This window comes from Alligator sinensis, unplaced genomic scaffold (assembly GCF_000455745.1).
Source record: "Alligator sinensis unplaced genomic scaffold, ASM45574v1 scaffold1473_1, whole genome shotgun sequence".
Classification (NCBI taxonomy): Eukaryota; Metazoa; Chordata; order Crocodylia; family Alligatoridae; genus Alligator; species Alligator sinensis.
The window spans coordinates 169326-186084 of NW_005843100.1; the positions used below are offsets into that span (position 1 = coordinate 169326).

Consider the following 16759-nt stretch of genomic DNA (forward strand, 5'->3'; position numbering starts at 1 on the left):
TTCTTTAAATCAGCTGAGACATTTTTGTTCAAACATTTCCCAAATTTTGGCTTGAGGTGGACATCCAGCCTGAAAAAGTTCAGCCCCCAAAACAGAAATTTGATGAAGTTACACACAGCTGAAAACAGGATATTAGGTAGCATTAGGTAACATGTTGCTCTTAACCCATGTTGCTCTCAACCTTTGTTCAAGTGAAAGCCAAATATTGTCATGACCTCATCATACTTACTATTAACTATTTACATTTATTATTAAAAACTGCATCAGAAACAACAGCAACAATGCTATATAATCTATTTGTGCATATGTTTCCAGAGGTTGACAGAACATACCTGACCATAAAGAATAATGGTGGAAGGGTATTAGATTTTCTTTGTGCTGGACTGTTTAATTCATTTTAATTACCTGTGGCCCCCTTAAGTGTGTTTCATGACTCCCCAGCCCCCACTCAGGAGTCTCAACATACCAGCCGAAAAATATTGGTTCATAATACTGTAAAGTACCTGTGCCCAATGCAGACTAGACAAAAAAAATCAAGAGGAACTGCAGCTACTTGAAGAACATAGGCACAGGAAACAAATCTACTACTGCTTTGGAAAAGAGTTTTTAAATGCAGAAGAAATGATGAACTGCAGAAGACATTCCCCTAGCCTGATAAAGCAGCAATTCTCTGATGAGGAGAGAAGCAGATGGAGATAAAGGAACTTGTTTTTTTCCTTTGAAAAGCATCCAATAAGGAGAGGAGAGTGTTCCTATGAAAATATCATCTGAAAGCAGTATATCCACAGAAGGTAAAGGAGATAGCTTGGAAGAGCAGGAGATAGGTAAGAGCTCTATTTTGCAAAAGAATAGACTACTGAGGCAAAAATTCAATTAGACAAAAGAAAGGTTGTGTTCTTTCTGCTGTGATTAGTAAAGCATTTTTCAGTGCTTAATAAAACTGATTAAAGCTCTCTGTCTCAGAAATATTTGCAAATATTTTTACCTGTGTTCCAATAGTCTCCTGGAAGCAGCGCCCAAGCTGAGTTTTAGCAGAAGCAGGAAACACGTGAGGAATGGGTTGCTGACTCGAGTAAGAAATATGTCCTTTCTGGGTCTTCTGGTATGGAAGACCTTGATAAGGGACCTGGGGATGTCCCGGCTGGGATACTTTTACTTTCTGTCCTGTTGATGTGCTATCAATCCTTGACACTTGATGGATCTGTACTGAGGCTTCAGGGGGATGTTTCACATGGATATTTACTATGTTAGGAGGGAACTTCACTAAAATCATTGGAGAGAAAACACAGAAGAAAAATGAGTAATAAAAGATGACAAGCAGAATTTCCAGGTATTCTTCTAGACTCTTTTAGTATAAACAATTAATCTAAAATTGGTGTATACCTTCTTAAAAATATGCACAAAACCCAGATTTAGAAATAAGTTGGAATGTATGAAACCTGGTTTAAAAAGTAAGTCAGCCATTTAGAAAGAAAAGTAAGACACTATAGGAAAATAATGCAAGACAACTACATAAAATAGGTGTCCAAGCTGGGTGGTATGACATTAATTTTTGTGGTTGTACTTTGTAAAAAGTATCCCATTCAAAGTTCCAGAATCCAAGCTCTACTGGGTTATTTTTGGATATCTAGTCAGCTTTATTTTGTTTTTCAAATCCATCATTTGTCTTTGGAACATGGGAAAAGCTTCAGATTTCATTCTTTCACCTTTATGTATCTGCCAGTGCTGAGATTGCCCCTAGTCCATGGCCAACCTCTCAACCACCGAAAAAACCCACCCCCTCTCCTGAATTCAGGACTTGGCAGATAAGGAGGAAGGAAATGCTTTCAAATACTTTGTTTTTAAATACAGTTGTAGTTTTAAGTTTTGGAATACAGGTTTGGAACTTCTGTTCACTTGTTTTAGTGTAAATAAGACCTGTTTGTGAATCTCAATTCCTTTGAAACATTCCAAACATTCAGTTCAACTCAGATGAAAAATAACTTAAATTTTGCAAACTACCATAATTCATCACCTTTTCAGCATATGTTAAATATACCTTGCTTTAACACATTCCTAATCCATCCAAACAAGTGGATATAACATTCTTTCCAAATCATCTTCTGGAGAACAAAACCACACATAGACAGCTTGGTACAGTTTGTGTGCGGAACAAAACCATGCACAAACTATGAAGCAGGGGCCAGCATCCTTTTTCAAGCCATAGCCTGCAACAACCCATCTCTAGTCTGGTGTGGGCCAGGTAGCTTCAGCAGTGCATCAGTGCAGTGCATGGGTGCAGTTTCTAGATCTTAGCTCAGTGCAAACTCCTCGCTACTCAGCCCCAGTACAGGCAGAGGCAGAGGCAAAAGCAAAGCCCTGTAGCTCCCTGGGCAAGACCCAATGGCTCTGTGGACCAAAACAGGCCTGCAGGCTGTATGTTGCTGACCCTTGCTGTAAAGGATGCTAGCTAGCTGACCCTGCACAGCTGTCTTCCCACCTCTAGCAAACAGAACCATTCTTTCTGATAATTATCTTAGATCATTTCAATTTTTCTGTGCAGAATTCTACCCTCACACTCTAATTTCTATTGCTTACTCTGCTTGTTTTTATCATAAAATTATATTTGTTCTTCCGCATCATTTTCTTTGAAACACAAAATGATAGCCGGACTACAAGTTTCAGTGTATCTGGTCTCTTTTGGGAATGTCTTAAAAGAAGCAGAGTTTTAGTTTCAATTTGGCCTGCCTCCTTTTTAAGTCTGAAAGTCCACAACTTAGGCTTCAAGACGGGCAGAGACCCTTTGAATGAGTTGGTGGGAAATTAGCTTGTATGACTTAATGGCTTTTCCTGGTTCTTCACTCCTTACTTGGTACCAGAAAAGCATCGTTCCTCAGAACGTGTGAGTTCTGTTGTAGGCAGGAGCCACAGGGAAAAGTTTCAATGTTGGCAGAAGAAAACTGTAAGGCCCCCTGAAGGAAATCTGTTTTGTTCACAGCTATTTCATATTATATAAAGACAACAAAACTGACTCACTTCCATGAATACATTGCATGGAGAGGTCTCTCTTCAGCTATTGTTGTGGATTCCTTCTGACTGATGCAGAAGGGAAGTGTACCAGTTCACAGTAGAAAGCTGCTAACTTAGATGCCCTACTGACTTCTGTAAGTTCGTCTTGGGATATTCAGTCAGTTCAAGACAGTGTTGAATTAAGAAGAAAGTGGTTCCTTCCTTATTGTCTGTCCAGAAGTACTTCTCTTTCTGCAAGTCTTGGATTCCTTTTAGCTGTCCAGTTAAATTTTAGCCTTTTTTCAGTCCTTTAAGAATGAACTATTTCACTCTCTTATTCAGAAAAAAGTATTCCTCTCCATCACCAAGGGCACATCCTGATGAGCATGCATGTGCAGGGTGAGTGTTTCCCGTGCGACAAATAGCAGAGGTACATATTTGTGCCACTGATAATTGTACCAGGGCACGCGCCTGCATACATGTTTCGGAAAATTGAATCAAGTGGGGTAGGAGAGGCTGTGGCCAGCACCTGTGCTGGCCACAGCAGCCTTACCTAGAGTTCTGGCACCAAGCCAGTCACTCAGAGCCTGGCTGACAGCTAGAACATAGATTTGGCTGGCCAGGCTCAATTTGTGAAGGTGCACACTGCTGCCTTGTGCGCCAAGATGCTTCTTTTAGTGGCATTTTTTTTTTTTGACCCTGGGAGATCCAAATTAGCAGCACAGTGAGTGGGTACATGTGCTCTGCGTGCAGTTTGCAGCACCTCAAGTGTTTTCATTTGGACATAGGAATACCAAGCAAAAGCAACGGATCTGTTAATGACACTGGTGTAGTTATCTTCTGAAGGAATAGGGGAATTCTTCAGAGGTCAGATACCGCAGTGTGAAATCTGTTGTACTTTTAAAGTGGATAACCCAAAACCTGAAAGATGACTATGTATTTAAAAAAGGGGGAGAGGGGTGTATTCTTTTTACTACTCCACCATTTTCTCTAGGTACCTTAACCTGGAATGGAATACTCACAGAAATACATATCAGCACAAATAAATACTTAAGTATCTCTACCCTCTTTTTCAAAAGAAAAGTTGAAGACAATTATTGTAGACCCAAGACAGGGCTTAACATTTTACTTCAGCTATATATTACTTTCCCCATGGGTTCGATAGCAGCCCTCAAGTTTCAATGTATTGAAAAAATGGAGCTGGTTGCTGTACAGAGCCTTTTAATTCTAATGATTTCAAAATAGATGGGCCCCTCTTTTTTCTACATACGTATAGCCAGTTCCAAAAACAAAATTATTAAGTTAGGCTATATATGCCATAAAGATGTTTACTATGGATTCATTTTACCAAAGGGATTCAGAAACTAATTGTGAACCACCAATTCCAACAGAAAATTATTAAACAAAGATTTTAACAAAGAAGGTTGAATTGCCAGACTGGTAATTAAAACAAACACATAAATAAACAAACAATATGTGCTGAATTACTGAATTGTAGAACTGAATTATGGGACTTTCTCAACAAAAGGAGAGATGACCCTGGATAGAATGCTAAGAATATTCTTGCAAGCATAAAGGTAACAGATACTTTTTTTGAAAGTGCTCTTTTTTGAGATTTTTTTTTTAACCAAATAATATCAAGTATCTTCAACATATTACTTGTAGCTGGCAGACTAAAACTCTGATCTCTCTCAGTCTGGGCAAAATTGCTAATTCCCAGTTTAATCATGTTTTTGATACTTTGGTTTCTTCACTGCAATTACAAAGTGATAAGAAGTAGTTATGCCTCTTATCTGTGATCTTATCAATCTTACTGGAAAATATGTTCTAGTTAATTGAAACTATTTCATTTGTGAAGTGATATTTATTATCTATATCATGACAGCCATAAGTAAAAGGATCACCATAAAAATTAACTAATTGTACAGCAGTCCATTTAGAGTCCTGGATAAGATGTAAGGATAAAATGATTTTCAGTTATACACTCTCTCTCTGTTCTAGGGTAGTAGAAAATTAATCAGCTGCCACTTCCTATTTGCCCTGTGACCATCACATGTATACCTCAGGTCATAATCTAGTACAATGCCATCTATGCTGCTCCTTATATAAGATGGTTATGCACCTAAGATGGGAGAAGTCTGTTACACAAAAGGATATGACATCTTTTCTGATTCTGTGTTCCAGACTAGATTCCACCATGAATTAAAGGAAAATTACCTTATCAAAATCATTTCAATAACACTGTGTTTCTTATTATTGTAGCTACCTAAGGAAAATAACTTCTAGTCATTCTGGTGGGCTCTGGATTCAAGATGTGGTACTTAGATTCAAACTGTGTAGACAGATGTCATTTTTATTACTAGTCTTTCAGCCAAAATTAGACAATAGAACTATATACCAATGGGAATATATCTGTGACAGAAAAATGTTACCTTTTACTCCTTGCTGGCCGGACATAGTCAGTGGTAAAGTATGCGTCGAATGGATGATATGAGATCCTATGGCTTTATTTGCCTGCTGTGGATGATGGTAAAGTTTTGCACCATTGGCACTTTGCACTGGGATCTGACAGAGTTTACCAGTATAATTAGGAGGGCACTGGCATTTATCTCGAGAGCTGCACTGGCCTCCATTCATGCACGGAAGGTGACAAATAACTGAAATGAAGAGAAAAAAAATACAGAGATTGTGTTAATTTCTCTTCAGCTGCAATTCTTTTTTTGGCATTATTTGATGATATAACATGTTGCTGCTGATATCACTGAGGGAAATGGTCTTCACATCTTTTGGCACGCATGAAAGGGCCACCTAGGCAGGGCCGTCCCTGCGGGGTGGCAAATCAGGGTGACCGCTCTGGGCCCCACGCTTTGGGGGGGCCCGGGGAGCTGGGCAGAGTGGCCGTGGCGACTCTGCACCGCCACCACTGGCGGCAGCTTCTTTGGATCAGGGCGTGTGGGATCGGAGTGGGGGCGGTGCCCCGCATGGGCTGATTTGCCCCGGGCCCCACACCCTGCTCGAGTCGGCTTTGCACCTAGGTGAGGCAGGTTTTTGCTTGTTTAGTCTGCTTACAGATGTGAAAAAAAGCTCAAATAACTCTTTACTTTAAGTCTGGCGTGCCCCCAAACCAAACACAGCACACGCGCAGAAGAGACATTGCATTAGCTGGACCTGGTTCGCCCAACATCTATATAGATCGCACTTCAGCTAGGCTTTTTGGTGCTTTTATCTAATAGTTGATTGGATCAGCTTAGGTAAAAGCACCAAAAAAGCACCGCTGAAGCGTGTGATCTATACAGATGCTGTGGAGCTGGGTCAAACTAACATGCTTCCTCTTCCAGTAAAGTGCTGTCATTTGTTTTTATTTCATATCTGCCAACAGCCTAAGTGGCAGGGCTACTCACCCTGTTTGTGAACTCTGCATGGTTGCATGCGTTTCTCTCCTCATACCAGGCAGACATAGTATACACATTTCTTTCCTAGGAGTCTATTGTACTACATTTCACCATAAGACAAAAATAATTCTGTGTACTACAGCATCTTCTCTCACTGTGGGGTATCACTTCCTGCACAACCTAGCTCTCCTCAAAAATCAAAGTTCTGTGTACTCTCTCTGGAGAGGGAGGATAATGCTAGGGGGAAATACCCAGTTTTTCTTGGGAACCTGGTCTGCTTTTCAGTATAGTCAATTTTTTTTTCCTGACATGAAAAAGTTTTATAACCCTGTGTAATGATGATTGAAATACTAACAGCTATATCAGTAATTTCTGAAGCAAAAATTTCCAGTTACAAAAATGCATGCAAAGAGCTACTTATTGATGATTATTCTGTGCCAGTTTGTAGTTTTGTGGCTCTATAATTTACCCAAGGAAACAAAGAAAATATTGATGCAAAGCGTAATCTTGAATCCAGAATCCAGGAAAGTGAATATTTACCAATCAGCAGTCTCTGCTGGGGGGACTGGGGTGGTGCAGGTGCTAGGGTTTACAGTTGACAGTCTCAAGGTCAAGGCCATAGCGAAAGCACTCATGGCGTGGCCTGTCAGATTCCAATGAATCTGTGACTTCTGCTAAATACCTTGTCACAAGGACTTTAAAAAGGAAAGGAAGTGGTCTCTGCTTTGTTTTTCCCCTGAGGTTCATTACTTAGTCTAAAAATATGATGCATTACTTTAAATTCTACTGGAATCTACTTAGTTAACATTTCAGAAATTAAAGCAATTAGAAAATAAAGGATGAACTTGCTCCTGACAGGGTAATGTCATTTTTACATAATTATAAAGTCTGTCGAGGGAAGACAGAGTATTTAGTTGTAAGCCTTAATACAAGATTCTGGCTTTAAACCACCCAAACTTTCCAGACATGGTATTTGTTAGATTTATATTACTTGATTATATTAAACTATAGTGTCTTTTATGCTCTGAAAGCTACAGAAAGTGTCAGGTTATATGTATACCTTGTGCTAACTATCTGTTGTGGTATAGTCTCTTGTCAACCACTGCACATTGCTATCTTACTGCTACTATAAAAGGTCAGTATTAGAAAAAGAATGTACATCTTGCCTGCTGTAAGAAGACAAAGTAGGAGGTTTCGCAGTCTGAGGAGTTCCAAATGAACTGCGTAATGTACTTGGATCTTACAAAGCATTGGAGAAATAAGCAATCAGATTGGCTCTCAGCAGAATATTATCACATTATATTGACAGGATTTGGAACATGTTTGCCTTATCACCAGATAGGTATTACTATGTCTGCATACAAATGTAAACGATTGAAATGTTTTTCCACTCTATTCAACAAATACACATTTCATAATTTTTGTCTGTTTAGCTCATATTTTCATTCTATATGAACTGACTATAAATGTTCCACAAACGGCAACATTGTGAATAAGCCTAAAAAAAAAATATTGACCATTTTAACCGAAGTCTTGCTGTTTGTGCTGGCAGGCTCTTGTTGAGGCTTAGCTGGGATATATGCATTTGGTTTAAATAAAGACTTTTCTCTTTAAGGTCTCCAGCAATCCTATAAACATCAGCTTCTCAATACGACAGCATGGCACCCAATGACCTTCAGGTACATGTAAAGATCTGCCTGTATTGCTCCCTCTGGATGATTGAAGCCTATGATAAAAATGCTTTATTTTGTGCAGAAGTAAGGACTGTTTAGAAAAGAGGTTCCAACAACAATGTAGTGCAATGTGGATGATGCAACAGTTTAAGATCACAAGGGTGTGGAACAAAAATTCTATAGTTTTCCGTGAGGCTATATTCATAGAAAGGCATTTTTAGGTGGGAACCGGCTTTCTCATTGAGCTGTCCATAAACTGAAAGAAACCTGTCATTCCTATAAGTTCTTTCTCCTTTTAGGTAGTGAAATAATGGACCATATTCAGCTCTTCACTAAACCACTATAAATCTACAGCAGTGGCTCACAACCTTTTTAGATTCAAGGCACCTGTTAGACTCAAGGCATAAAGTCAGATTGGTTTTGACACTGGATTCCTGTACAACACTTGTGTTCCACTGACTTGAGTGTAGCTGCATTGATTTATGTTTGGTGAGGTTTTAGCTTGTTTCATGAAAATATATTTTGAATTATTCATCATTAGTATCTGAACATGAAATACAAATCTGTAATAGATATGCTTCCACAGTCAAGTAAAAGTAAATAAATACCATGTGACTTCTAGGTTCAATTAAAACAGCTTAAATCTCAAACAACATAGACTTTTGAGAGGAATACTGTTTGTGAATAATCCAATTGGAAGCAATTTGAAGACTGAGATATGATTAAATAAAACCATGGCTGAATAATTGTGAATAAGACGCACACTTGCAGATATTGTGATGTATTGTTAAGGAACTTGTAAAAAGACCAAGGGCTTTTACATGCTGCACAAATCTACTGCTATAATTTCTGCAGGTCTGAAATTTCAGGATTATCATTTGGAGAGTTAAGTGGACAGGGGACAACAAAAAAGGAAACTACTGCTCTGGCCTTTTATTTTACCAATCAATCACAGGTTAAAGAAGTGGAAAGGGCTCCAAAGTGCAGACCCTTTCAAATGGGAACCAGATCTCAAAGCCAGTGTTACTTTAGACAGCTCAAATTCAGGTGAAACAGTTGTTTGTTTTTATTTTCCATAAACCATTGAGTTTATGGAATGTAAAACAAACATAACTGTTGAATACTGCCAACAGATGCAGGGGATATTATGGACAGAGCCCAACCAACAGACATGGGCAGGACATTAAAACATTGAAATTTATGCATAAACATCAGTGATTTGTATCTTGATGCAGGGTCCCTGAAACTACAACTTTTTTGTCTGTAGACTGATTGCCCCATTTTATCTGAAGTGAGTGGCAAGAACTCTTTATTTTAATAATGGCACCAGCTAATCATTTACAGTTCTCTAATATTAATGTGGAGATATTACTATATGTCAAAAACAATTAAAGCCTGTTCCTGAATATGTAACAAAAAGGGAAAAAAAAGAAGAAATGAATAAAATATGTTAACGGTAGCAACCATTGATCCTCCTCGACCATGGTGTATGTATGAGGGCCACCCTTTAATGCAGATACCTGGGCAGGAATATTTTGGGTTTGTTTTTTTTTGGAGTGGAGGCTGCTCAAACCTTCCATCTCCTGTTAGGCCACTGAGACAAAAATCCAAAGACCAGACTGAGTCCTGATGTTTGATGCCTCCATGGCTGTAGTTGTATAAGTGTCTGAAAATCAAACCCAGATCTCCTGTGTGGTAGACAAGGATTCTACCACTAAACCACAGGGGACTCCTGAATAAAATTAATTATGTCAATAAAATCAGTCAAGTCAAATGCCAGGCCCCTCAGGAATTCTTAATGATCATTTTGGTTGCATTGGGATGAAACTTATAAAGATTTTGTTTGATTCATATGTGACTCCCTTTTTACAATGTATTTGTTTTCATTTTGATATAAGGAAAGCAGGGATGGAGCGTGGGGGAGGGGGAGGGATACACTGGTGCACTTGTGTCCACCTTTGATTCCTGCCTGGCACTGGCAGCAGCATTTCTAGACAGGCAACGCTGAGAGTCAGCTTACCTCATGGCTCATTATAATCTACCTGATCTGTTCTAAACTCTTCATTCCACAGGCATTAATGACCCTCTTTTCTTTTTAATTGTCTTGATGCTCCACCAATCAAGCTAAGCTTCATTCTGCCAGGAGAATCCAGAGAGGTACACTGGTGCATTTGCACCCCTCCTTTGATTCCAGCCTGGCAGTGGCATAGGGTATACGGAAAGCAAAAGTGGTAATGATGCTGCTCCTGGTCAGGAAGCTCCTTTTTCACAGCCCTGCTTCACAGATTTCATAGACATTAGGGCTGGAAGGGAAGATCATTGAGTCCAGCCCCCAGCCTGAAGGCAGGAAGTCAGCTGGGGTCATAGGATCCCAGCAAGATAAGCATCCAATATTCTCTTGAAGGTGTTCAGAGTAGGTGCTTGAACCACCTCTGGTGGCAGGCTATTTCAGAACTTGGGGGCTCAGACCGTAAAGAAATTCTTCCTTATGTCCAGCCTGAAATGGTCTTGCAGTAGTTTATAACCGTTCAACCTCATCATCCCTTGGGGTGCTCTGGTGAACAAACGTTCCCCCAGATACTGGTGGTCACCCCTGATAAACTTATAGGTGGGCACCAGATCACCCCTGAGCCTGCACTTTTCCAGGATAAAGAGCCCCATAGCTCTCAGCCTGTCATCGTAAGGTCTGTTTTCCTGACCTCTGATCATGCATGTGGCTCTTCTCTGGACTCTCTCAAGCTTCTCCACATCCTTTTTTGAATTGTGGGGCCCAAAACTGGATTCAGTACTTCAGCTGCGGCCTCACCAAGGCCGAGCACAAGGGGAGAATGACGTCCTGAGATTTGCTTGAGAAGCATCTATGGATGCAAGCCAGCGTTTTGGTCGCTTTACTAGCCACAGCATCGCATTGAAGGCTCATGTTCATCTTGTGGTCAATGATGACCCCCAAGTCTCTTTCTTCCGTAGTGCTAGCCAGTGTAGCACTGCCGAGCCTATAAGGATGCTGCAGGTTTTTCCTCCCAAGGTGGAGAACCTTGCATTTTTCAGTGTTAAACACCATCAGGTTCTCATCCGCCCATTTGCTAAGCCTGTCCAGGTCAGCCTGGATCGCCCCCCTGTCTTTAGGTGTGGATGCTTTGCCCCAAAGTTTGATGTCATCGGTGAACTTGGCCAGTCCGCTTCTGACTCCAATGTCCACATCACTAATGAAGATGTTGAACAACACGGGTCCAAGGACAGAGCCTCGGGGGACCCCACTGGTCACAGGACACCATGACGATGGACTTCCGTCAATTACCACCCTCTGGGTCTGACCACGGAGCCAATTTCCCAGCCAGCGGATCGTGGTCAACCCAAGGCCACAATTGGCCAGTTTCACTAAAAGGTGATCATGGGATACTAGATTGAAGGCTTTTTTGAAGTCAAGATATATGACACCAATCTCTTCACCCTTGGCCAGGTGATAGGTCACCTGGTCGTAGAAGGAAATGAGATTGGTCAAACAAGACCTACCCACAACAAACCCATGCTGGCAATCCCTCAGGATGTTGGCGTCGGCCAGTCCATTAAGGGTGGCCTTTTTAATAAACTTTTCTAAGATCTTCCTCGGGATACAGGTCAGGCTGATGGGCCTATAGTTTGCCAGATCCACTTTCCTCCCTTTCTTGAAGATAGGCACCACATTGGCCTTCTTCCAATCTTCAGGCACTTCACCAGAGCACCAGGAGTTCTCAAAGATCCGTGCCAGAGGCTGGGCTATGATGCTCGCCAGCTCCTTGAGTACCCTGGGGTGTAGATTGTCAGAGCGAGCTGACTTGAAGGTGTCCAGTCTCTCAAGGTGTTTCCTCATGAGGTCAGCATTGATGGAGGGCAGGGAGTCTCCCTCACCCGGACCTCCCTGTCCCGTAGTGGGCATGGGCATTCCATGGGACTGATGAAAGACTGATGCAAAGTACCCATTTAATAGCTTGGCTTTTTCCTAGGTGTCAGTTGTCCCATCTGGTTTAGCAGGGGTCCAATGTTGCCCTTGCTTTTCCTCCAGCTCCCCACATATCTGAAAAAGGACTTTTTATTGTCCTTGATACTCAAAGCTAGTTGGAGTTCAGTTGCAGCCTTGGCTTTCCTGGTTTGCTCCCTGCAGGACTGGACCAGTGCAGAATACTTCTCCTTGGAGGTGAATCCTATCCTCCATCCTTTGTAGGCCTTTCTTTTTAGCCTCAGGAGGCCCGCTAGATCCCTGGAGAGCCAGGGGGGCTGCTGTGCCCTCTTGCTGCCTTTCCTCCGAGATGGAATAGAATTAGCTTGTGCATTGAGGATCTCTGCCTTGAGGAGCAACCACTCTTCCTGAACTCCTCTCCCCCTGGGGTCATGGTCCCTTAGGTCCTCACTGACAAGCTTCCTGAGCTTGTCAAAGTCAGCTTTCCTGAAGTCAAGGACTTCAGTGTTGCTGACTGACTTGTCAGCTTTATGGTGGGTGGTGAAGGTGATCAGCTTGTGGTCGCTGTCACCCAGCTTCCCATCAATCACTAAGTCGCCGATTAGGTCATCCCCAGTAGCCAGTACCAGGTCGAGCAGCGCTTTACGTCTCGTTGGCCCATAGACTTCTTGAGTCAGGTAGAGGTCATCCACGCATGATAGGAAGTTTTGCGACTGCTTGGATTTTGCTGAGAGATCCTCCCACGAGATGTCTGGGTAGTTGAAGTCACCCATGACAACCATGGGCCTGGAGCATGCGGCCTCAGCCAGTTCCTGGGTAAACTCCTGGTTAAGCTCTTGACTTTGGGTGGGAGGTCTGTAGTGGATTCCCACTGTTGTGTCCCCTGTGCCGTGTTCCCCATGGATTTTAACCCAGAGGGTCTCTAGTCATCCACCCTGGTCACTCATATCAGCTTGCAGAGACGCATAGCTTTCCTTAACATAGAGAGCTACACCCCTGCCCCTTTTATCTACTCAATCTCTCCTGTACAGGGTATAGCCATCTATACCCGTGGTCCAGTCATGGGTGGAGTCCCACCAGGTCTCCTTTATCCCCATGAGGTCGTAATTATTTGTGTTAAGCAGAAGGACGAGTCCCTCTTGCTTATTCCCCAAGCTCCTGGCATTTGTGTACAGGCAAGCAAGTGTCCTCTTGGGGGCTCTTGCCTTGCCCACAGATTGTACCAGGGCTGGGGCAGGGGTGGGCTCCCTTAAGTGCCTTGGCCTGCTAGCTTTGTAAGAGTTGCTCAGTGGGCCAGTAGTGGTGGTAGTGCCCCCATTCCCCAGCAGGCTTAGTTTAAAGCCCGCTAGAGCAGGTCAGCCAGTCTGGTTGAGAAGAGCCTCCTTCCCAGGGGAGAGAGGTGGAGGCCATCTCTTCCCAGCAGCTCGCTGCCTCTCTCGCCACAGAGCGGGCTGTGGTCACGGAAGCCAAAGCCTTCCCAATGACACCAGCACCACAGTCCTTGGTTCACTACCTGTATCCTCCTCTCCCTCCTCAGCCCATACCCCGAGACTGGGAGGATCGAAGAAAACACCACCTGTGCCCCCAGGCCCTTTAGCCCTGCTCCCAAATCCCTGTAGCACCTCATGACCCAGCTGGGAGTGCTCCGAGCCGTGTCATTGGTGCCCACATGAATAAGGAGCATGGGATAGTGGTCTAGGAATCTTCTCCGCAATGTCTCGGATGCGGGCCCCCAGGAAGCAGCAGACTTCCCAGGCTAAGGGCTAGGGGCAGCAGATTACCCCATCAGTCCCCCTCAGGATGGAGTCTCCCATGACAAACACTTTGCGTTTTGTCTTGGGGAGAGCGGGGGCGGTAGCTGCAGTTGAGCCTGTGTTGCCTGTGGGAGCTGGCAATTTAGCAGGCTCTGCTGGGGCTGCAAGCGGTTCATACCTGTTGCTAAGCTTCGGTGGGGCAGGGGCCTTGGTGTGGCGGGCCTTAGGGCCCTTGACCACCTTGGTCCATCCCCTTGACTAGACAGAATGGGAGGTCCCGGAGTCCTCCCTTGTCCTGGAGGGAGACCGTGGTCTACTCTCTGGCTCCCGGGGGAGAAGGGCCTGGCAGTAGGAGTCCATCTCCTGCTCACAGTCCCTGATGGGACACAGTCTCTGGACTGTGGCCTGGAGCTCCTCCAGCTGGCGCGCCAGAGACCCCAAAAGGGAGCAGACCCCACAAGGGTAGGTAGCCATGCTCCCAGGCCCCAGAGTCTGGAAAAGGGACAGGCAGCCCCCAAAGCCGAGAGCCAGGGTCTCTGTCTGCGTGAAGCCCGGAACCATAGGCTCCATCTGGATGGCTGTCTCTGAGGAGCCGGGGGGGGGCCACAGACCCCTTGGGGACCCTTGGGGTGCGGCGAGTGCCCATCTGTGGCATGCCACTGGTAGGTGGGCAGGTCCTGAGTCTGTCTACCCTAGGGGGCTCGCAGGCAGGGCCTTGGTCCCTCCCGCACACCCTCCTGTACGAACTCCGCACTAACTCATGCGCCAGCAGACAAGTGCACCTGTTTCCATAGCCTGTTTGCACGGCTCTGGTCACGTGGCTCCCTGGGGGGCTGGGCTAAGTAGGGGCCTGGGCGGGGCGAAACCCAGCCCGGCTCCCAGTCAGCTGCTTCCTCCCAGTCTCTAGGGGTTAAAAACAATCAGCAGGTGGGAGGGGGTTAACTCATTCCAGTAAAGTTCTATTTGTTTTTGCTTCCATCTTCAGCTGCATAATACAGCTGAAGGCCCAATGCATATTAGTAAAGCTTCTAGTTAATTTTTAACTAGAGAAAAATGTGTGCTGTTTTATATGTGATGATGCACCTCACCATCTGCACTCATCTTTTCAAAATTATAGCTCCGCCCATGAAAGAAAGATATACATTTTAAACACTTTCTTTTATTCTTCAATAGTTAATTCTTAATAAGTTTTAATTTCTACAATATCCCAAAGCCATGATCTTGTTTGGCGTGGTTGGGTAATCACTGTCCAAAATTAGCTGGTCACAGATTTGATAAAATGCATTCACCTTGAGTCTTTGTAAGCCAGGGTGAATGGTAGAGACACCTAGCCTGGTAGTTCTTGAGTATTTTCAAGTCAAATCCCGAAAAAAACCCTACTGAAGACATCAGTTAAAAAGGTACAGGACATGAATCATGAACAGAAAAAACGCATAATTACTGAGACTCAGTTTGTCGCTGAAATTACATCATCTAATTTGTTTTCAAGACTAAACTATTCTAAGCCATTTCGAGTAAACTGAATCATTTTATAAGCCTGAAAATGTTCATCTAATCAAAATAATGTCTAACAAACTAAAAATTCCTAGGACCTAATTCCTCTTAATCCTCAGTAAATAGCCCATGCTTATGCAATCAAGCCATGAAGATGCATATAAACCCCATGCCCATGACAAAGTATATTCTGTAGATGGCTTTAAAAAAGGCTCCACCCAGCATGCTGCATTTCTTTTCAAATACCCCCATGTATATAAGGAGGTCCTTGAGGTTCTGTCCTGCAATTTCTCATTATCTTCTGCCTTTTCATTTTCCTGGCTATCATATATTCAAATTAAGTAAAACAATAAAAGAACTTGAATTTTATTCATGAAATACAGGGGCAAGTTCTTTAATATAAAGTGCAGGCCTGTTAATTAAATAAAGTATTTCCCCATGATGTATCAGAAACTAACAAGTTTATTTTCATCTCTAAGAATTACAAATTGTTCAGCACTAACATATGTGCAGAGGTGATGATTTATGCATCTTTTACCAACATTTGGAAAAAATTCCTAAACACTGAAGGCACAGGGAATAGTAAAAGAGTACAATGACAGCTACTTGTCGTAGGCTAGAGAAAAAGTCCATTTTAACAGAAGTGATATATTTGTGCACACTGCATTCCTCAAGATCAGTCTCTTTACATACCACACATTTTTTAGACAAAAGGCCAAATTAATAGGCAATGCACAAGGTTCAAGGTTTCCTTACATTCACTTGAGACCTACTCAGATTTTCTGATTGCAAGACAGTCTGCATGGGTGTAATTTACACATCAAGGAACTAAAGAAAGTGAAAGATAAAAACAAGTGATATTATACTTCAGTTCACACATTATTATATCCCCTTGTTTATTGTTTTTTCTTGTTACACCCCTCTGTTCCAGTCCTTGATCTGGTCCTTAGATGTTTTTATATTCAGACTCCTAGCTCAAATTCAGAGGCTGCACGTGAGGAGGAGGAAGTTCTAAGTTAAAAGTCACTGAGTGGGTATAAGTCAAGTGAATAAATCTCATAGAGTGTAAGTAAATTCTAAGCAAATGTTGAGGTTACAAACTTAAGATCATGGGAGGTCACGTGAGGCCCTGGATGACTCGAATAGGGCAAATATAGTGCCCATCTCTAATAAAGGGAAAAAGGAAGATCTGGGGAATTAAAAACTTCGATACCTGGAAAGGTCACGGAGCAGGTTGTCAAAAAATGTACTGTGAAGCACCCAGAGAAGAACAAAGTGATCAAGAACAACCAGCATGGATTCACCAAAAGCAAGTCATGTCTAACCAATCTGATTTCTTTCTATGGTAAGGTAGAAGGCTGTGTGGACGGGGGAGACCAGTGGATGTACTGTATCTTGACTTTAGCAAGGCTTTTGATACTGTCTCCTACAACATTCTCATTAACAAACTAAGAAAATACAGACTAGATGAAAGTACTATAAGGTGGAAGTACGGCTTGGATCATTGTGCTCAGTGAGTAG

The 16759-nt window shown here is 42.8% G+C and overlaps 1 protein-coding gene across 3 annotated transcripts in view; it reads right to left on the reverse strand.

Moving 5' to 3' along the window:
• Positions 1 to 16759, reverse strand: part of LTBP1 (latent transforming growth factor beta binding protein 1) — a 212997-nt gene that overhangs the window by 167596 nt on the left and 28642 nt on the right. For all 3 annotated transcript variants that reach the window (XM_025193791.1, XM_025193792.1, XM_025193793.1), the window contains exons 2-3: positions 5421 to 5645; positions 986 to 1263 (exon numbers count right to left, since the gene is read on the reverse strand). In XM_025193791.1, the coding sequence (XP_025049576.1) occupies positions 986 to 1263; positions 5421 to 5645 (503 nt within the window). The remainder of the gene's footprint in view (positions 1 to 985; positions 1264 to 5420; positions 5646 to 16759) is intronic.